This window comes from Dasypus novemcinctus, chromosome 23 (assembly GCF_030445035.2).
Source record: "Dasypus novemcinctus isolate mDasNov1 chromosome 23, mDasNov1.1.hap2, whole genome shotgun sequence".
Lineage (NCBI taxonomy): Eukaryota > Metazoa > Chordata > Mammalia > Cingulata > Dasypodidae > Dasypus > Dasypus novemcinctus.
In genome coordinates, this window is record NC_080695.1 from 28464225 (window position 1) to 28485962 (window position 21738).

At 53.1% G+C, this 21738-nt stretch overlaps 2 protein-coding genes across 6 annotated transcripts; both read right to left on the reverse strand.

Annotated features, from left to right (window-relative positions):
* Positions 1 to 251: 251 nt before the first annotated feature.
* Positions 252 to 10207, reverse strand: KAT8 (lysine acetyltransferase 8). Of its 3 annotated transcripts, none has more exons than XM_004479414.5 (11): positions 9944 to 10199; positions 8501 to 8575; positions 8248 to 8423; positions 4782 to 4835; positions 4517 to 4681; positions 3650 to 3739; positions 1510 to 1650; positions 1328 to 1421; positions 1083 to 1233; positions 724 to 903; positions 252 to 432 (listed from the first exon to the last, which is right to left on the reverse strand). In XM_004479414.5, the coding sequence occupies exons 1-10, from the start codon at positions 10152 to 10154 to the stop codon at positions 741 to 743; spliced, it is 1320 nt and encodes a 439-aa protein (XP_004479471.1). In that variant the 5' UTR covers positions 10155 to 10199; the 3' UTR covers positions 252 to 432; positions 724 to 740. The 3 variants fall into 3 exon arrangements, with proteins under 3 accessions (XP_004479471.1, XP_004479470.1, XP_004479472.1); XM_004479413.5 differs by having other exon boundaries at positions 724 to 878; positions 9944 to 10189; XM_004479415.5 differs by lacking the exon at positions 252 to 432 and having other exon boundaries at positions 739 to 937; positions 9944 to 10207.
* A 2489-nt stretch (positions 10208 to 12696) lies between these two features.
* Positions 12697 to 16864, reverse strand: BCKDK (branched chain keto acid dehydrogenase kinase). Of its 3 annotated transcripts, none has more exons than XM_004479416.5 (12): positions 16744 to 16864; positions 15834 to 16170; positions 15674 to 15742; positions 15468 to 15578; positions 15120 to 15167; positions 14920 to 15039; positions 14741 to 14839; positions 14497 to 14570; positions 14043 to 14171; positions 13859 to 13948; positions 13234 to 13392; positions 12697 to 13144 (listed from the first exon to the last, which is right to left on the reverse strand). In XM_004479416.5, exons 2-12 carry the CDS (start codon positions 16026 to 16028, stop codon positions 13000 to 13002), a joined length of 1239 nt encoding a protein of 412 aa, XP_004479473.1. In that variant the 5' UTR covers positions 16029 to 16170; positions 16744 to 16864; the 3' UTR covers positions 12697 to 12999. The 3 variants fall into 3 exon arrangements, with proteins under 3 accessions (XP_004479473.1, XP_004479474.1, XP_058142013.1); XM_004479417.5 differs by lacking the exon at positions 16744 to 16864 and adding an exon at positions 16473 to 16584; XM_058286030.2 differs by lacking the exon at positions 16744 to 16864 and adding an exon at positions 16473 to 16581 and having other exon boundaries at positions 15834 to 16064.
* Positions 16865 to 21738: the final 4874 nt, after the last annotated feature.

Genomic DNA, 21738 nt, shown 5'->3' on the forward strand with positions numbered 1-21738 from the left:
CTTGTTTTCAAGGACAGAAAAGGCCCCAGTCTTGCCCCTATTGGCCGCCATGCCCCCCTTGAGCCCTGATTCCTGGACTCCAGAGGACTGAGCCCCCCCTGGAGCTGGGCTGGGGCTTGGATCTAAGAACGGGATAAAAAGAACAAGAAGGAGTAAAATGTTTTGAGCACAACTCACTGGCTGTGTGTGTGTGAGGTGAGATGAAGAACATCAGCTCTTGGCCTCTCCCTCCCACCTCCAAAATCCAGAGCCACTGGCAGAAGTTACTTTATTAAAAAAGAAAAGACAAGGGGGACAAACAGGTCTGTACATATTTACAGGCTGCAGGCAAGGAGGCAGGGTCTGGCAGCAGGGTGCTGGCCACTCCTCACTTCTTGGAGAGTTTGACTTGCTTGTGCTTGGGGGGTGCCCACTTCAGGCAGACAGAGTCCACTGTGGGGAGAAGCAGCCTGAGGAGGACGGGCCTTGGGCCAGCCCTGCTTACACCTGGCTGCTCTGGGCCCAGGCCAGGTTTCACCTTCTCAGGTGAGAACAAAAGGGCAGACTGAGTCCTGGGGAGGGGGCAGGGAAGCCCAGGAATGAGTAGCCTGCCCCAGGCTCCATCCCGAGAGCTAGTCCGACTGGTTTGGCAACACAGGACAGCAAGAGGGAGGCCTTGGCTCCCAGCAGCCCCTACCTCCCCCCCAGCACGCATGTGCCTCCCGCAGGCAGCCCCCTACCCACCTGTGATGGGTGGTTTCTTATACTGGGCGCTTTTGAGGTGCTCCTCCACCAGCTTGGGTGTGACACAGATGACATGCTGACCCTTCCAGTACTTGACCATGTTGAGAGACTGCAGGGTGCTGATGATGTCGTTCTGGGTGATGCTGGTCATCTGGCTGCAGGAGGAGTTTGGAGCAGGTGCTGGGGACAGGGCCCTGATGAGGCCTGGCTGGGACTGCGGAAGGGGGCAAGGGGACAAGGGGACAGGAGTGCAGCCCACCCGAGGCGAGCCCTTCCCTCCCAGGGTTCCGGGAGGCCTCCCTCACGAGGTCCTTGACGGACGGCACACCTTGGGCTTGGCTGGAGACCAGGGCCCTCACCTAAGGTCCTTGATGGAGAGTGTGCCCCGGAAGTCTCGCAGGATCTCCAGCAGAACCCATGACCAGTAGCTGCGGTAGCTGAGCTTGCCTAGGTCAGACAGCGGCTTCTCCGGGGAGCCCACCGTGCTCTCCAGTTTGGAGAGCTCATAACCTGGCAGGGGTGGAAAGGAGGGTCCTGAGGACCCGGCCCTAGCACCTGCCCTCCCATGGCTACCCTTTTCCTGCACGGGCCAGGGGCCACTCACTGAAAGCGATGAGGAACTTTCCATAGCCACGCCGCTGGTAGGGGGGCAGGGTCAGGATGCAGGCCACGTTGTTCCCATCCGGGGATTCCTTCTCCTGGAGGGGATGGGTGGTCAGGGCCTTTGGGGAGGCTCAGCCCCCACCCCCACCCTTCCCCAACCTACACTTCCCAGTCCAGCAGCACCTTGGAGAAGTAGCCGACGATGTGGGCCCCCTGCCTGTCCACCTCGGTCAGGATGTAAAAGACGAAGGGCTCCACGTCGAAGTACAATGTCTTGTGGTCCAGGAAAAGTTTGGCCAGCAGACAAAGGTTCTGACAGTAAATCTGAGGTGGGGAGGGGGGAGGGGGAAGATGGGAGCCTGCTCAGGGAGCAGGCAGGACTCCCCAGATTAGCCCTCAAGGGGCGTGGGCAGAAGCCGCCCCTCGGTTCTGCCTGCGCCAGGCTCCAAGGCGCAGCCACTGCCAGGCTGGTGAGGACTTGGCTCCTCACTGGAGCAGGCATTCTCAGAATTGATAGGACTCTGAAAGACAGTTGGTTTTTGATGAACAGGAAAACCAAAGGCCAGAGAGCCTTCAGCACCCAGGGAGGCGGTGGCAGAGATGACCTATTCCTGCTAGCATGCGGTGCTAACTAGGGGCTGCTTTAGGATCAGAATCCAGTTCAATCTTCACTTTGTTATCTCTGGCTTTCAAACCAGGAGACAGGCTCAGAGAAGGTAAGAGGCTGGCCTAAGGTGCCAGGCCTAGTGAGTGCCAGGGCAGGAGTTCCAGTGGGTTCCATAAAGGCAGGGTTCCCAGCACTTAGCACACAAGCTGGGTGCTTGGTAAATGTTTGAACGGAATGTTGAGCCTGACTCCAAGGCCTGATCTTTGCTTGACTTCCTGGCTGCAATCCTCTACTGGGCCTCACCAGCCTGCTTAAGCAGGTCCAAGAGACTGTGTCAGGAGCGACCCTAGCTCTGTGGTTTACACCACTTTCACATCCATTCCCTCACGTGATCCAAATACGCGAGCCTGGCATTGCTCCTCCAATTTTTTTTTTTTTAATTTAATTCCCCCTCCTCCCCCGGTTGTCTGTTCTCTCTGTCTCTTTGCTGAGTCTTGTTTCTTTGTCCGCTTCTGTTGTCGTCAGCGGCAAGGGAAGTATGGGCGGCGCCATTCCTGGGCAGGCTGCACTTTCTTTCGTGCTGGGCGGCTCTCCTTACGGGTGCACTCCTTGGGCGTGGGGCTCCCCTACGCGGGGGACACCCCTGGGTGGCACGGCACTCCTTGCGCGCATCAGCCCTGTGCATGGGCCAGCTCCACACGGGTCAAGGAGGCCCGGGGTTTGAACCGCGGACCTCCCATGTGGTAGACGGACGCCCTAACCACTGGGCCAAGTCCGTTTCCCTGCTCCTCCAATTTTACATACGAAGAAGCTGAGGCTCTGGGAAAGGAAATGCTTGCCCGAGGCCTGGGAGCTGGCACAGAGCAGAGCTGGGCACAGGACCCTGTCTCCAGCTGAGCCCTTTCCGCCACCCTACCTTTCATGCTCAGGAAGACAAGAGCAGTGGGCAAAGCTGGGCTCACGATGGCTGACGGAGCCCCAGCAGGCCACCGGTGGTAACCAAAGCCTGGGTTTACTAAGCACCCACTAGATAATGGGCACTGTGCTAAGTGATTGGCATTTGCTGTCTCATTTATTCCACTAACAAGCCTATGAGGTAAACCTGACCATAACTCCTGTTTTATAGATGAGGAAACAGGAACAAAAACATTAAGTAACTTGTCCAAGGTCAGCTAGGGAGCGCCAGGGTGGTCTGAAAGCAGGCGGCCACTCCAAAGCTTGCCCTCTTCATCTTCCACTCCATTGCCCCTTCTCGGGAAACCAGGACACCTAAGGAGACCATTCCCAGACTGACCAGGCAAATGTCAAGTTCTCAAAATAGAAAAGCAGCGGCTACAGGCGCCACCCAGCCCTGTTACAGTCTTCCCGCAACAAGGAATTCAGCACATCTTAACCACAGAGTGCTCAGGCAGGAAATTTCACCCGGAAAAACAAACCTCAATTCCTTCAGGCAGAAAGAGAAAGGATTTCTAAGAGTAGCCTGAGGCAAGAGGATCGCCACTCTGGGCTCAAGAACTGCCCAAGCCTGAACTACCCCCTTCGGAAGAAAAGTGGGCAGGTGTGGAGTAGAAACCAGACCCTGCGGGTGGCACCTCGGGCCCATGGGTGTCTTACACAGCCGCCACAGGCCAAGTGCTCACCCCAAAGCTGGCTGCTCCCCTGGGGTGAGGGTCATCCAGGAGGTGCTTCCCCCCAGCCCCCGGCCACCAGGCTCACCTTGTGGTCTTTGCCATCTACCTCATACACAGAAATGTTGCTTTTCCGATAGATCTCCTTCCCCGGGGGCTGCCGCCACTGACACTGGCCCTGGAGGTGGAAGGGTGTACATTCGAGACCCCCAGGCTCTCTACTTGGTGGCTTACCCTCCACCAAGCGCTATGTCTGAGTCACGGTGTCCCCACTTAAAGACCCTGGGCTCAGTACCTCACCTGCATCGAGCAATCCCACCATCTGAAGAGATGGCCCCATTTTACAAACGAAGAAACCGAGACAGAGAGCTAAGTTAACTCACTCCTGCCTCACACAGCCAGATGGGTGTCCAGACCAGATCAGCCTGGCTCTAAAGGGCTCTCATCTCTGACACTGGTTTTCCTCAAACGGCATACATTTGCCTCAGATTGCACACTCTGAGAAGCACCCCACTGCCCTAGCAGTGTGGTAAGTCCCTTGGCCTGGAAGCTCCTGGTCCCGGTCCTTCCCACCTGTCCACACCCTAAGGTCCCACTGCTCAGGGGTGCCATCTGCTTCCTCTTTACACCGAGACTGGTCCTGGGCTGGCCTTGGTTAGCACGCACTGAAGGGCGAGGGACTCAAGGAAGAGGGAGGGCAGGGGGACGGTCTTCATTCCCAGTTCTGAGAGGGCCATGAGTTGGCCGATGACACAAGCAGCAGAGCCAGGTCTCTTGACCCAGGGACCGCTTTGCCTTCTACTCAACTCCTCTGGGCCTGTCCCTGTTTCCTGGTGGTGTTGACTCGGCTGCCCTCAGCCTCCAAGCCTGCCTCTCTCACCAGGCCCAGCCTAGCCCAGCCCTGCCCAGCCCAGCCCTGCCTAGCCCAGCCTTGCCCAGCCCTGCCCAGCCTCACCAAGTGGAAGCGGTAGCTCTTCTCGTATTTCATGTACTTGAGGCAGTATTCGCAGAGCCAGAGCTTGGGCTGCTTCCCATAGTCTTCTGGGAATGGTGAGAAGTACCAGGCATCGATTTCGTAGTTCCCAATGTGGATCTTGTCCACATATTTCACTTTCGTGATCTGAGGGCAGGGTAGGAATGGGGAGCAGTGGCTGGCTCAGTAGGGGCCAGAAGGAAGGGGTGAGGGGGTGCCCGCAGCCCAGACCCCTGCCCCTGCTTACAGCCTCATGTTCCTTCTCCAAGGCTGCCGTTGTGGGGTCCATCTCTGCATAGGTCTGGGCAAAGAAAGAGGAATAGACAGAGGTGAACAGAAGTGGTGGTCAGGCTGTCCCTCCCTTGTCCCAGAACCCACGTGGGTTCCAGATCTCATCCCCTGCATGACAGTAATAACCATATTAACAGCTAACTTGTTTCACCTGCTTCTGAAGAGAGCCGGTCCAAGCTCCTCTCCCGACTGCCCGCCCAGCCGCCCACCCACACATCCCCAATGTCCCAGATGTCCATGTTTGGACCTTTCACCGGATGCACGGCGCTAGGAGCAGGAGACCTGGTTCTGGTTCTTGGGTTGATAAGAGTTTCGGCTGTACAATGGGACCAGTCCAGCTCTGCCAATGCTGTTTTGAGTCTTGGATAAAATCATGGGTCTCTTCCGTGCCCATGGCAGGAACTGCTGCTGACTCCCAAATGTGGGCCCTGGCCTGGACGGACCTCTTTCCTGAGTACCAGACTCGAGCAGCTGCCTGCACATGGGACTGCCTCAGAGGTCCCTCCCATGGGCACATCAGACTCGAGGCATCCAGGAAGGAATTCATCATTTTCTTCTCCCAATCTTGTTCCCCCTCCTGGGTTCCCGCCTCACAGTCCAACTGTCTGAGACGAAAAACTAGGCCTGGGCTCAGGCTCCTCCCTCTCTTGGCCTGGTGTCCAATTAGTGACGCGGTCCTGTTCAATCTACCTCCTCGACATCTCTGGAGCTGGTCCCTCTGACTCACTCCCCACAGCCATGGCCACCATTCTAGGTCTGGACCATTGCATAGGCCTCCTTGAACTTGCTGCCTCCAGCCTTAGCTGCTCAGATACAACCGCTATCAACACGCTTCCTTTTTCCAGCTTTTGCGCCTCTGCATGATGTGCAGTGACTTCCACGTGGAATGCCCCCCTCCCCTTATGCTGCCAGGAAGTGCTTACTCAAGGCGGCACAGGGCATGAGCCCCGAGTCCGTGCTGAGGCAGGGTTTTGAGAACTATCATGTGCAATTGTTTTTTCTGTGCTCTTCCCTGTCCTCCCCGCCCGTCCCCTCAGGAAGCCTGACTGGATTCTTTCTATCCAGAATGCACCCCCTCCTTCCCAAGTCAGCAGTGCAGCAATCAATCATGTCTTCCCACTACCCTCACCCTGTCTCCCCAAGTCCTAGAAAGCAGGACCTAAAAGGCAAGTCACATTCACAACATCCCATCCCGTGGCCAGACTATGTAGAAGGAACCAAAAACTGCCTGCCAATCGAGGGGGGGACCCAAAAAGGCCTCTAACCTACACCAGAGTAAACTGCAGCCTTGCCCCACAGATGAGAAAAGGGAGAAAAGAGCCAGCATTTTTCCCGGAATCCCCTTCTGCTAAGCACTTTGCCTACATGGCCTCATTGAACCCTCTCGGGAACCCTGAGATAAAGGATTCTTATTTCTATTTTACAGAGAGGTAAACTGGCAAGGAGAGAAGGGGTGCCCTTGAGGCCTAGCTAAGCTGCCACTGACTCCAAGTGCCAAGGACTCTATAGGCCTTATTTCATTCAGTCCTCACAATGAGCCTCTAAGAATGCACATTATCCCCACTGTAAAGAAGAGGAAACTCAGGTGCAGAGAGGTGAAGTCACTTGCCCAAGCTCACAGGACTGGTAATCAGCTTGGGCCCCTAGTCTGTCCAACTCTGAGTTTCACCACCACAAAGACAAGGGAAGAAAGAGTTTTCTTCTCACCCACCTCTTTAAAACGCATTTCCCCAACTCTCACAAAACACAATCCTCTTCTGCAAATGTATTAAAGAACTACAAAAACACTACTTTTCTTAAATGCTGTAATTTATTTAGAGTTAAACATTAATTAGGCTCTGAAGAACCTTGCTGATCATTAAATTACTATTTTAATATCCATTCTTTAATTTTATCAACACCCGTCCATTGTCTTCCACCCTGCTGTTCGACAGCTTAGAAACACATCTTTGAGACTTAACTCCCCAGTGTCAACTGGTCAGGAAACTAATAGGACCCTAAGTAGTCTTGTGCTGTCCAAAAGAGTAGCTGTTAATCATGTGACTATTTAAATTTAAATTAATGTTAAAACTTAATTCCTAACCACACCACACACAACTCAAGTGCCCAACAGATACATATAGCTAGTAGCTACAATACCTGGTAGAGATAGAACATATCCATTATCACGGAAAGTTCTGTTGGACAATGCTGCCTTAGATCCTGGGAGATCTTTCTAGTTCAAGGCATTTCAAATTTTGTTTTAATCACAACTCACAGAAAGAAGAGTATCTGGCATTGTAAACCAGTTGACATATCGGGTAAATACATGCATGCACTTGTACCTGAAATAAAAGTTTCTCAAAACAATACTTACCCTTAAAGAAGTGCAATGTACTGATATTTTCTATATTATTCTACTTTTTTTCCTTTTTAAAATTCCAGTGGTTACAACCTACTGAATTGGTTTTCCAATCTACTAACAGTCTGTGCCCCTGTCTGAAATACAATGCTGCAAAGCAGTGAGCACTTAGAAGGATGAAATCACTTTGGTTGAAACAAATGAACATCTGAAGGCCTAGGGAACTCAATAAATCTTGGTCTGATTTGCACTCCTCATTTTATAGATCAAGAAACTGAGTCTGAGAGTGGGGTTTTGGAGACAAATGGTCTGAGTTTCTAAAATGTGTAGCTGTGGTCAAGGACTCAGGCTCTGAGACTAGACTGCCTGGGTGTAAATCTAATTCCTGGCTGGGTAATCCTAAACAAGTTGCTAAACCTATGTGCCTCCCCTGTAAACTGGGGATGAGAGTAATGCTTACCTCATAGGGTTGCTGTGAGGCTTCAGTGAGATCAGAGATGTAATAAAGTTAGTATGATACTTGGCTCACAGGTCAATAAACGTTTGGCATTATTATTCCAATTCCAGCCCACCATTTTACTAGCTGTGCAACTTTGGGCATGTTACCTAACCTCTCTGAGTCTGCTTCCTCACCTACAAAGAGAGATAATTATCCTTGTGGTGGTAAACTGCTGGGAAGAACGTGATGAGTTCAAAAACTCATACAGTACTCAGCATGGTACCTGGCTATAGCAAGTGCCCAACACTACTCACTTCCTTTTTTCCTTTCAACTTCAAGTCAGTCAATCTAAGGTGGCGCAGCAAACAGGAGCTAGAGGAAACTAGGTGTACAGGAGGCCTGAGTTCTAGTCCCAGCTGTGCCACTTCCTTGCCATAGGACTGTAAGCAAGCCCTTCCCTCTCTGAGCCTCAGATTCTCATTTGTGAGAAGTACATTAGAGGAAGTAAAGTTTCTGACACACTATAGTTGATCAAGAAATGGGAGGTGCTGTGGTTTTGGCACTGGTGCCCAAGAGACACACAGGAGTTGGCAGAAGTAGCGGGGCCTCCTGGGGCCCCAAGGAAGGGTAGGGGGCCCGGACCTTCTGCACATGGTTGATCTCATCGTGCTTGCGCTTTTGGTTGCGAGTGATCTTGCGCTCAGGCTGCTCGGCCAGCTCGCTCAGGTACTTCTCTGAGTTCTTCTGCACAGCATCCTTCACTGTCTTGGTCAGGGCCAGCCGGTTTTTGTCTACCCATTCGTCTAGTCGTCGGTTAACTGTGGGGATGGGTCATGAGGGTGATGCTCTGTTACCCCTACCCCCACCCAGGCCCTGGGCATTCCAAGTCACTCACAGCCTACGTAGTGTACATAGAATTCCTCTCGGCCCTCCTGGTCATTCACTCGAGACTGGATCACTTCAGCGGAATCTGGGAAGAAAAATGGATAGGATCACCAAGGTAGATCTGGGACAACAGAGAACCTGTAACTGAGGCACAGTTTCCAGTATCTAGGGCCACATGTAACCTAACCTCACCCATTCACATCTGCCACTCCAACCATTCACTCCCACAACACTGTGCAGTGGGCCAGGCTCTTTTATAGATGAGAAAACTGAGGTTTATCCAGGATCACAGATTTGAAAAGTGGGATGAGCAAATACTTAGGTGAGTTTAAGTATCACTCCAAATTCAATGCTTAACGATTGATACTGTCATTCATTCATTTGGGGTATCTAGAAAGCTAGCTCTGGTTTCAGACAGCCTGAGTTTTATATTCCAGCTCCCCCACTTCCCAGCTATACATAACTGCACAAATTATTTCAGCTTTTGTGCTTCAGTTTCTTCATCTGTGAAACAGGGATTATAGTGCCCACCTTGGAAGGTGATTTAACACCTGAAAGTTTTTAGCACAGCACCTGACATCTAGCAGACTAATAAACAAGGAAGGCAACCACACTGTGTCTGACCCTATCCCATGTTGCTGGGTACAGAGAACACAGCAATGAATCACAACAGGTCCTGCCCTCCAGACGTTCTGAGTTTGGAGGGGAAGGCACTGACAGACAATTACGACATAATATTATAAATACCACAGCTGAGGTATGAGAATGCCGTGGGAACGTACAGAAGGGAACAAGTCACGTTGCCCGAAGCAGGTCAAGAATGGCATCCCAGCGGACGGAATGAGTAGGATGAGTGGGAGCTAGCCCGGTGAACAAGAGAAGTGAGGACATTCCAGCCAGAGGCCACAGGTGGTCTTGATGGCACAGCCTGATCTGATCATATGTTTTCAGGGGCGGCTAATAACCAGAAAGCAGGCCACAGAGACAAACGCCATTCTAAGGAGTTTGAGGTTCATTTTGGAGATGAGTGAAAGGAAGAGAATGGGAAGCTCGTTTTTGTGGTCCTCTCTTTTGGTGGCTATAGGGAACGGATGGAAGGGGAAGACGCAAAGACAACTGAGACGGTGAGGAAGCAGGGTGAACACGATAGGGAATGAAGCCTAAGACTGGATAAGGGTGTGACCTGGGAGCTGTAGATAGATAGTGAAGACTCTAGTGAGTGCCTGACTGGTGGTGCTTGAAGGCGATGCCCTGAAAGGAGTCGAGGATAACCCCGATGGTGAAAGCCTCCCATTACCAGCCAGGTTACTTCAAGTCCCCAACTTCAAGCTCTCATTCCTCATGCCCGCCCCCAACAATTCACAGCCAGTGCTCGGTCCCTCCGAGTACCCGTTCTCAGGCCCCGCCCCTCTATCCCAAAACCCCGCCCCCTAGTCTTGGGCCCCGCCCTCACGCCAGGTGCTATCCGGTCGCCGACACAGGTACGTTTCTCCGATTTCCACGGTGACTTCCGGTTCGCCGCGCGCCGGGGTCGGCGGAGAGACGCGACCCGGGGACGGAGCAGTCCCCTCGACTGCCGCATTCTCCCCGGGGCCGGGTCCGCCCTCCCCCGCGATCCCTGAAGTCGCCGCCGCAACCGCCGCCGCAGCCCCCTGCGCCGCCATGGCTGTAGTGGAAGTGACGCCAGAAGCCGGCGCCGCGCCACGCTTTTAGCTCCGGGTCAGCTCTGCGTGGTGGAGGCAGCCTCAGGCCCGGCGGGGCGGGGGGGGGGGGGCTTGTGATGTGGCAGGAGCTCATTGGCTTACACGGCCGTCTCACTGGTGTGGGCGGGTCCTGTGACGTGGCAGGAGCTCATGTATTTGTGCGGCAGCGGGACTAGCTTGACGTTTACCGCGCGGCGAGCCTTGGCCTTTCTTAATTTCCAATAACATGGCGGCGCCCTGGAGTCGAAGAGAGGAGAAAGACTTCCCTGATGTGGTGACTCAGCTCTGTCTTTCCAAAGGCCCTGGTGCCAGAGGAAGCCAAGATGTGCCAGTTACCAGCGGCGCTGCCCCAAGTGAACGGGCAGAATTTGGGTGGCTTCCATTGTTGCCTGGCAATCAGGGTTATGGGTAAATGTCGCAGTAGATTTCCCTTTTGCTTCAGGCCTTCTCTGAGCCTGGAATTAACCCTTTTCCCCCGCTGCCCAGCCCCCCCAACCTAACAGACGTCACCCCTTTGTTGAAGAGTGTAGAAACTGCCACCCTTTCCCAGGTTGTGAAACACGGGGTGGAGGAAGTACGATGGGTGTGTCCAATCATAGCCAACAAATCACTCTTAAAGAAGAAAGGCCCAGGTCCCTCCAAACTAGAGATTAGTAAAGGCAGTGTCTCAGGAATCCTTGGCTCTAACGGTACGCTGCCCCTAATTCCCTGGGCAGTGTACAAGTGTCCCTTCTCTTTGAACCTCGGTAAAGGTTAAGCCAGATACACATATAAATATATTGCCCAGCTTGTCAGGATAGGTGTTCAATAAACTTTTGGCCACTCTGGGAACCTTCTTTGATTTATAATTTTTTTACTAGGCTTAATTCAGAGAGGGATGGGATGCTCACGGCCTGAGGATGGGAGTCAGAGGTATCAATAGATAACTGAGAGCTGTGAAGAGTGGCAGTGGGAAGTGCTGATAACTTGGGGATTTTGGAAATGGAGGTGTCAGCACAAGAAACAACAACAAACCAAAAATCAGGCAAGAAGAAAAATCGAAATTCTTACGCCTTCCCTTAGATCCTTGTAGTGATATCCCACCAATGCAGGATCCCAGAGCCTCATTTTTTACTTCCCTTGACATATTCAGTTATCAGTGCTGTCCTTTCTAGTTAAGGATTAGCCTAGACCTTTTAAATCCCTGTTCAGGGTCATACCACCAGCCCCCACACTCTTCTTCCTTAAACTAGGTAAAGATTGAGATCCCTTGTTTTTCCGGTAGGCTGTTTCTGCTTGTTGTGCTTTCACAGGCCACCACCTGGGGTTCTTTGGTGAACTGCCCTGGGGCCAATAACTGTTTTGCCTAGAATCAGGGAAGTTTAAGTACCTCCCCACCCCCACTTCCCAACACAGCATTTGGCCACTGATAGTCAAGTAGTTAATGACCAAGTTTAGCTCCCTGGCCTCCAATTCTGATGCTTATTTTAACTGGCTCTGGACTTTGGCTTGAGAGCACATCTTTGCTTGACTTCCTCCCTTTCTCCCCTCTGGGTCTCTCTTAGGAGCACCTTCTCACTAACATTCCCATCGTTTAAAACTGTCATGGATACCCACTGCCCAAGCTTCGTGGCTGTGCATTCAAGGCTTTGCACCCACTGACCAACCTCTCCAGCCTCACCCCTGGCACTGCAGCCAACAGGATTTTCAGCCCAGAAAGCCACTGATTTCCCAACACTTGCCATTTGCCTTCCAGATACAACGTCCTGTCTCCATCACCATGAAGGGCAGGAGAAGGGGCAGGCCTAGAGCCAGGCTCAGTTAGCCACTAGGGCTCAGGGGTGGCAAGGCAGGGGATAGGGATAAGACTCTTTCCCGAGACCCACAGACAGGCCCTCAGGCCTTCCCTCTTCTCCCCTGGCAGGATGGGCAAGCACTCCCATCTGATCTGGAGTTTGGCTTCTCACAGGAAGCTCTGCTTCAAGTCTAACCTTGAGCCCACCTGCTACCTGGAGCCCTGTCCTGCCCAAGTCAGGGCCTCTCTTCCTCTGGTGGGGCACCCAGTTCCTGCTAAGGCCTGCAAGGACACAACCTTGCATGTTCCTTTCCTTGGCAGCAGGAGACAAGGCTGGCAGGCAGTATTGTTAACCTTACTGAGGCTCAAGAGTCAGGTGGCTCAGGAAGTTGCCTAACGTAGTGACCTTCACCTCTAGGACCCATGACTTAGCAGGAAGAAAAAAGTTAGAACTGAGGCCTGGAGCTGGGCCGACCAGGGCCTTCAATACTGTCTGGGACCCAGAAATGCTTGTTAAATGAAAGAAAAGTCTTGGCACAAACTGCCAGTCAATCCCGCTCCCACCAAACCCAGGAGAACTTGGTTCCACTTCCAGTTCTGGTCTGCCGCGCTGTTGCAGGATATGAAAGACTGGGATGTGAACCAGTTAAACCCAAGGCCCAGGGAACCTGGGCAGGGGCAGAAGCAAAAGCTCACTTGCCCTCCCCACACACGGGGCCCAAAAGGGCATTCAAAATGTGAACTTTAATAAACAGCAGGTCAGAGTGGGAGGCCCCCCAGGAGTGAGAATGATGGAGCTGATGCTGGAGGCCTCAGGAGTTCCCACATCCCCACTCCAAGGCCTGGAGGCAGGGAAGCAATGGACCCTGCCGAAGGGGGTTGGGTGCCCAGCTCCATGTAAGTCCATCTGTCTGGGGACCTAGGACCCAAGATGCAGCAGCGTGTGGAGCAGGGGTTCCCTGCCTGGCCTGGAAGGTCCCTGCAGGGAGAATGGCCCAGGCTGGGCAGGCGAGTGGGCCAAGGGCTCTGGGGTCAAATGCGGAAGCTCTCCTCCCGGCCATCGATGTGGCGGAGCCGCAGGTAGACGTCCGTGCCAATGCCCTGCAGGGACTGCAGCCGCAGGGAGCCCCCGAGGTACTCCGCGTAGGCCCGTGATGTGGGCAGCCCGAAGCCAAAGCTGGGGGTGGGCATAGGGACAGGAGAGGGGGCTTCAGACACTCAAGTCCCTGGGAACCCTTCCCTCCATCCTGGTCAGGGGGACCTCACCCATGCATAGGTCCTGACTGGTGGGCGCTGTGCATGTCCAGGTGGCCAAAGAGAGGGCTGATCCGGGGGTCCTGGGTGCTGGCCTCGGCCGTCGTGAAGTGGTAGTCCATGACTCGATCCAGGTCTTTGTGAGCAATTCCCCCACCCCGGTCTGAGATCCTGGAAGAATGCAGATGCCCGAGCTTGGCCCACCTCCCACACAGACAGTGTTAAATCTCCCTTCGGGTCCCTTCCACCCCGTGGTGGAATGTGATCCACCCAGACCCTCTGGCCATGTTTCTGCAGAAGCTGCCTTTCTTTACCTTTTCTCTGCCAGGGTCACTGCTGCCCAGCCCTTCTCACAGGACTGGACATTTATTCTCCAGCCCATCATCATGAGCTGATTACTCCAGTTTCCCAACTCCACGCCCCTGAGTTGCTGCCAGGGGCAGGGTCCTGGAGCCTGCAGCTGGCCCCAGATCCATTCATATCCAGTTCATGGGAATCTCAAGACCAGAGAGTGTCGTGTCTGACCAGGGACCAGGTCCCAGAGTGGGGCGGGTACTGGCTTGAGGACATATAGCAAGCCAGAAATGGTGCCTGGAACCCACCGTCCACCCCAGCCCAGCTCCCACGCAGGACAAACCTGATGACGAGATCGATATCGTTGTTGGCAATGGTGATGACCACATCTGGGACATTGTAGGGAGTGTCTAAGTGACTCTCCATCGTGGCTCTATGCAGAGGGGACAAAGCCAGTAGGTGATAGCACCCCAGCCCCACCCCAGTTCCTGTCTCCTCCCCTGCCCCCAGCACATCCAGCCGGCCACCTCATGGCATTCTTGAGCAACTCGGGCAGTATGTAGTCCAGCGGCATCGGGATGAAGGGGAAGCGGGCAGCCACATGCCCGTTGATGCGCACGCGGGGGGCATTGCCGTACTTGTGCTCACACAGGCGTCTGTGGATAGAAGCAAGGGTCAGACGGGTGTCCCCAGACCAGTGGTTCTCAACAGGGTGCAAAATTCTGGTCCCCAAAAGACATGTGGCAATGTCCAGAGACATTTTCGGTTGTCATAAATGGGAGTGCTACTGGCATCAACTGGGTAGAAGCCGGGGATGGTGCAAGATGTCCTAACGTGCACACAACACCCCCCTGCACATAACAAAGACTTATTTGACCCCAAATATCAGTACTGCTGGCATTGGGAAACCCCAGGTGAATGCTCAGACCCACTTCTTCCCTGTCCCCAAGACATCCACACCCGTGGCTATTCTAGCCTCACCTGGCAAAGTCCACCCACTTTTCAATGATCTTCTTTGGTGAGAGGCGAGTGCAGATGATGCCAACAAAGTCAGGCTGGCAGGAGAAAGAGGGTCAGGAGCAGGCAACACCTCCACCCCCACCTCACCCACCAAGTGCTTGTACCGAAGCAGCCCCAAGCCTCTCCCCTTGGCCTTTGACCCAGATCTCTAGCCCCGGGGGCCCCCTTGCCACTCCCAATCAGACTGCATGTTCCAGCCCCCCACCTTGTCCTCGTGTAGCGCCAGGTGGTGTGTCGCCAACATGCGGATCCCGAGCCGTGAAGTCAGCGTCTTGTCTAAGAAGTAGCGGACGAGCTTCTCATCCTGGGGAAGAGTTGGACCTTAGAACCCCCACACCCCCTCCAAGCCCCCACCAGTCCTGGCCCCCACTGCGCTGCCCTGACCTCTATATGCTTCCTGCTCTCCCGCAGGCCTTCAGCTAGGAGCGTCACCACGTCCTTGTGGTCGTCGAGCAGTTGTCGCACCAGCTGGCAGTACTGGGCCTCATCTGCCTGGTCTTTGATCTGTAGGCCACAAAGCCATCAGCATGGCTGCTCTGGGCCTCACCTCTCAGCCCCTCACCCTGCCCTGGCCCAGCCCTCACCGGAGGGAATTCTGTCAGCTTCTGGAAGGCACGAATGTACAGCTCGTGCTGCAAGGAAGAGAGGTGGGGAATCACAGGGCTGCGTGGGCCCCTTCCATACCCCTGGCAAACCCCACCATCACCACCACCACCAACTGACTTGGTTCAGACCTCTCTCATGGCCTTTCAAGCCTTCGTGAAAACAGCCTTGGCCCCTGAAGGCTTGGAGCTGCTCTATGGCCCTGAAACATTTTGGCAGACAAGTCTCTGCCTCTGGGCCCTAGTGTCCCCAGCTGCCCCATGGGGCTGGAGCACATTGATCCAAGACCCTCCCCACTGGGGAAACCCACGCCCTCAAGACCACCTTACCACATGCAGAATGGTGGGGTTGCAGCCAATGATGAAGGGCAGGCTCCGGAAGCCCTTGATGCGGTGAGCAATCCTCACTGGTAGCTCTTGCTGCAAGTACCTGGCACTTTTCTAGGAGAAAAAGAGAAGAGAAGGCAAGGCTGGTGCCTGAGGTATGAGGCCAGAGCTCCAGGGGCCAAAGGAAAAATAGATGGCAGGAATCTTACCAGAAGGTGGCTGCCATCCTGAGAACGGCCGGCGTACAGCATCATGGTTGGAGTGAGGCGGACAGAGGGCTGGAGGGGCAGGTGGGCCTTGAGTACTGGACCTCTAACACCCCACCCCCACCTCCCGGGCCACTCCGCCCCCACCCCAACAGCTGCACACCTTCTCTGCTGCCACGTCGATGGCAGACTGGTTGTAAAAGGAGGTGACTGTCTTGGAGCGCTCCCGTGCCATCTCCACGTGGTGTGTGTCGGTGGCTGACGTGGAGCCGGCCCGCAGCAAGAGTGCCGGCCCTAGGAGGGGCCGGAGCGATGGGCCACCCCGGGGGCCGCTCCCCAGCACCGACGCCAGCATCATTGCCCCGCTCCTTTGTCGGACTCAGCTAGGGCCGGACTGAGAGAGGTGACCCGAAAACAGGGCAAAAGGGGGTGGGCTGGCTTCAGGGGCAGGGGCCAGGGAAGGATGCTGACAAGCTCAGGCCCCGGGAAGCAGCTCCCATCTGCCGGGGCAGGAAAGAGGTTTGTCAGGATCTGAGTCCAGATGATCCGAGCTAGTTCTCCACGTGGGCACCGGTATCCCCAAGCCCAGGCATCCCCTGCCCACCCCTTCAGCCACCTCCCCAGACACATCCAGGCCGAGCCCGAACGACCTTGTTTTCCGGAAACACTAGTCTGCAACCAGGGGCTCTGTCTGGAGGTCTGGGGGGAGCAGGGGCCCCTCACACCCGTCCAGCCCCGAAAGCCGCGACCCATCTCCCTCGGGTACGGGGCACCCTCGTTCGGGGGCAGGGCTGACCCCTACCCAGCGTCTTCAGACCCGGGCCGCCGGGGGCCTGGCCTGCGTACGTGCGGCGCCCAGCACAGCCGGCGGGTCGACGCGGCAGCCCGGGAGTCCCCGTCCGGGTTCCCCCTCCGTGGGGTCACTTGGTTTGGCCCGGATCCCCCCCTCCATATGGTAGATGCCAGCCCCTCTCCCCGCCCCCACCCGCGCGCGCTCCCGCGCCCTGGTGGAGGCTGCGGCCGCGCGCGGCGGCGCCTCACGGGACGGGGGCTGCGCGCGCTGCTCCACTCACCGCGGGGCCGCGGCCGGGGCTGGGGTCGGAGCGGAATGGCCCGAACGGTCGACTGGCCCCGGGAGCCGAGCCGCTTGCGTCCTCGGTCGCCGTGACGTCGCGTAGGCCGCGGGCGCCGGTGCCTCCTGGGAGTTGAAGTTTGGCGCGGAGGCCTCGCGACCTGGGGGCGCCTGCGGATCCCGACTCCGCCCCGGCTCCGGGCCCCGGACAAGTACCACGCTTCCCGCACAGGCGCCCGGAGTTATCTCTGGGCCTGTCTCCTGACTCATAAAACGGGCTCCTGGGGGCAAAACGGAAGAGGGCGGGAAGACCCTTCGAGCCAAGCAAGCTCTGGTCCTGCCCTGGGCTCCTAACCTTCTTTCAGGCCTTGGTTCGTTCATGGGAAGCGAGACTGTCCCAGTTCGTGCATTTAATACTTGAGGCAAGTTACTCAACTGTTCAGTGCTTTAATTTCCGTGTGAGTAAAACCTCGAGGTTATCGTGTGGAGTACAGTAATTCCTATACGTAAAGTACCTAGGACAGCGCCAGGGTGACACTAGCACCCTGTGTTAGGTGTTACTGTTAGTCCTGCTGGCAAGGAAAACATTGATTGGGTAAAGAGACCCTTTCCTGTCCTGCAGAGGAAGACAGAGTTGTGGACAGGTGAGTTTCCATGTGATCTACAGGAGGCAGTGGGAGCATCAAAGCGGGGCTGGGACATGGGTACAGGGGCAGCACGAATAGGACCTGGCCAAGTCAGGGAAGCCTGGACAATCTGGGCATAGAGTCCGGGAAGGAGAGGGGCTGGATGAGGTGACCCCTGGAGGCAGGTCCCGAAGGGCTCTGGCAGCCCCAGTAAGGAGTTTGCCTTTGTCCTTAGTGAGGAGCCACTGGAGTTTTGTTGGTGTTACTGTTAAATTGTGGTCACATACATGCAACATAAAAATTTGCCATTTTAACCATTTAAGTGTACAACTCAGTGGTATTAATTACATTTACAGAGTTGTGCTTTTACCACCATCCATTACCAAAACCTTTTCACCACCTGGAACAGAAATTTCATGCCTATTATGTAATAACTCCCCATTGCCTCAGCCCTGGTAACTTCTAATCTACTTTCTGTCTCTTTGACTTTGCTTATTCTAGATACTTCCTGTGAGACCATACAATACTTGTCCTTTGGTGTCTGTATAATGTTTTCAAGGTTCGCTCGTGTTTGTAGCACGTAGCAGCACTTCTTCTCTTTTTGTGGCTGAATGATATTCCATTGTATGGATAGACCACACGTTGTTTAACCATCTGTTGATTGAAACCCACTGAAGGTTTTGCACTTGTCAGATCGGCCCCTTAGACAGACCTCTCTGGCTATTGTGATTGGGTGGGGAGTGGGTGGTGGTGAAGGGCAGTAAAAACAAAAGCAGAAAGCAGTGAGAGAACAATCACTGTCCAGGCCTGCGGTGAGGGGAGAGAGATTTTTCATTGTATGTATTTGAGTTTGTATTTGTTTGAGTTTTCCTTTACCACCATTAAGTATTTAATAACCATTAAATTTAAAAAAATAAAACGTTAAGTGAAGCAGGCGACACCTTTGGAACCCAAAGGCTGTCTTGAAACTTCATAGGTGGTGAGACCGCCTGGAGAATTGGAGAAAGGTCTGCATAGACCACCCACCCCTGCCTCTCCTACATCCTGGCAACCGCTCGCGGGTGGAGCCAGGAGGCCACTCAACTCTGGGGGGAGGCGCGGCCGAATGGCGAATTAAGGGTGCTGCCGGTGGGGAAGACAGCCAACGCCGACAAGGAGGGACTCGGCGAGGCGTGCTGGGCGTGCGCCAGGCGTGGGCGCGCACGTGGCCGCGGCGCGGACCCGAGCTGCTGGGAGGCGGCGGCTGGGGCGGCCCGCGAGGAGGGAGGCACCTGGGAAAGGCTTCACCCGGCCTGACCCCGCGCGCGGAACTAGAGCTGTCCCGAACTTGCTGCTGCCCCCGGGTGGCCGAGGCTGAATATGCACCCACGAGCCCCCTTCCAGAGAGGAGCCGGGCTCTGAGACGCTCGCTCTAGTAATAGGACTCTTAATAGCGCTTACCATTGGCCAGTCACTCTCCTAAGCCCTTTGTACGTATTAATTTATTTCATCTTCACAACAGCCCTTTGAGGTAGGTAGTATTATTATACTCACTTTACAGATGAGGGAACTGAGGCCAGGGAAAATGAAAAGGCTTGTGTGTCGTCCCCCCCCCCCCCCAATTTCCTCTCTGCTGCCCCACCTTCTTCTGGCCCCCCTCACTCACCCTTCTCCAGCCTCCTTGCTTTTCCCTGAACTCACCAGGCACTTTCCACTCAGGGCCTCTCTGCACCTTCCCCTAGATATCCGCCCAGCTTGCCCCCTTACCTCCTTCAAGCTTTTGCTCAAAAGATGCCTGAATGAAGCCCACTCGGACCTATTTAAGGTTGTAGTCACTTCACTTTTTAAAAAATTTTTTATTGAAGTATATCCTTCATATAAGAACATGCATAAGCAATAGGTATATAGTAAAGATTGTTGACTGACAAAATAAACCTGCATAACATCATACAGGGGTCTCATACATCAAACCTCCACCAACACCTTGCATGGTTGTGAAACATTTGTTACGAGCTATACAAGAGCATAGTCAAAATATTACTACTAACTATAGTCCCTATCTTACTTTGGTGTATTTTTCCCCCAACCCACGCTATTTTTAAAAAATAAGTTTTTATTACAGAGGTTGTGAACTTAAAAAACAATCATGCACATGTAGAATTCCCACACAACACCCTTTCACCAACATACCACACCGTGGTGGAACATTTGTTACCAATTATGAGATAATATCGTCAGACTATTACCACCAACTTATGATCCATAGCATACATTTGGCACACTTTTTCCATACTCCTCCATTATCAACACAGGACATCTTTGACATTGATGCAAGAATATTATAGCATTGCTGTTAACTGCAATCCATAGGTCACATATAGGTCACGTGCTTCTCCACATTCCCACCACCCTGCAATAGTGATGTACATCCACTCTAGCTCACAGAAGACACTTTTGCATCTGTACCATCAACCACAATTCTTACCCACCTCTGGATTCACTGTTTTATTCAGTCCCTAGATTTTTTTTTTTTAAGATTTATTAATTTCTCCTCCCACACCCTCCTTTTCTGCTCTCTGTGTCCATTCATCTGTGTCTGCTTGTCTTCTCTTTAGATGGCACCAGGAATTGATCATGGACTTTACAGAGTGAGAGAGAGGTGCTCAATCTCTTGTGCCACCTCAACTCCCTTGTCTGCTGCATCTCTAATGTCTCCTCTGTGTTTCTTTTTTCGTTGTGTCATCTTGCTGCACCAGCACTCTGCTCGGGCCAGTTTGCCACATGGGCCAGTATTCTGCGTGAGCCAGCTCTCCAGACAGGCCAGCTTGCTACGCAGGCCAGCTTGCCTGCACCAGGAGGCCCCGGAAATCGAACCTTGGACCTCCCATATAGTGGACAGGAACCCATTCACTTGAGCCACATCCACTTCCCCTAGATTATTCTTTAGCTTTCTTTCAATTGACATTTACTTCCCCAGACTACCCTTTTCAGCCACAATCCCATTTAGAAACCAACTGCTACTCACTATAACAGGTTACTATCAACTTTTTCCATTTCTATACTTTTACAGTCAAGTTAATTAGAACTTGTACATACATTAAGCATTAGTAGTTCCTCAACCCTCCTCTTACCTCCTAATAAATGATACTCTATGTTTTAACTCCATGTGTTTATTCTTCATATTTGGTTCATATTAATGAGACCATGCAATATTTGCCCTTTTGTGTCTGGCTTAATTTGCTTAGTAATGTCTTCAAGATTCATCCATGTAATCATATGCATCCAGATTTCATTTCTTCTTACTGTAGCATAGTATTCCATTGTGTGTATATACCACATTTTGTTTATCCATTCTTTGGTTGATGGACACTTGGGTTGTTTCCATCTTTTGGCAATAGTGAATAACACCGCTATGAACCTCAGTGCACAGATGTCTGTTCATGTCATAGTTTTTAGTTCTTCTGGATATATTCCTATTAGAGGAATTGCTGGATCATATGGCAGTTCTATATTTAGCTTCCTGAGGAACTGCAAAACTGTCTTCTACAGTGGCTGTTCACCATTTTACAATCCCACCAACAGTGAAGGACTGCTTCTATTTCTCCACATTCTCTCCAGCATTTATTGTTGTCTCTTTTTTTTTTTAAAATAATGGCCATTCTATGTGGTGTTAGATGACATCCCTAATATTGAATTGGGGGAAGCAGATTTGGCCCAATGGATTGGGTGTCCGCCTACCACATGGGAGGTCCAAGGTTCAAACCCAGGGCCTCCTGACTCATGTGATGAGCTGGCCCATGCGCAGTGCTGATGCGCGCAAGGAGTGCCATGCCACGCAAGGTTGTCCCCGCATACGGGAGCCCCACGCGCAAGGAGCACGCCCCGTAAGGAAAGCCGTCCAGTGCGAAAAAAGTGCAGCCTGCCCGGGAATGGCACTGCACACATGGAGAGCTCATGCAGCAAGATGATGCAACAAAATGAGACACAGATTCCGGGTGCCACTGACAAGAATGCAAGTGGCACAGAAGAACACACAGCGAATGGACACACAGAACAGACAACTGGGGGGGGGGAAGGGGAGAGAAATAAATAAAAAATAAATCTTTAATAGTGAATTGGAACTTTTTTTCATGTGCTTTTTGGCCATTTGTTTTTCCTCTTTAGAGAAGTGTCTGTTTAAATCTTTAGTCCATTTTTAAAATTGGATTGCTTGGTCTTTTATTGTTGAGTTGTATGATCTCTTTATATAGACTGGAAATCAAACTCTTATCATATATGTGGTTTCCAAATATTTTCTGCCATTGAGTGAGCTGCCTTTTCACCTTCTTGATGAAGTCCTTTGAATCACAAAAGTGTTTTAAGTTTGAGGAGGTCCCATTTATCCATGTTTC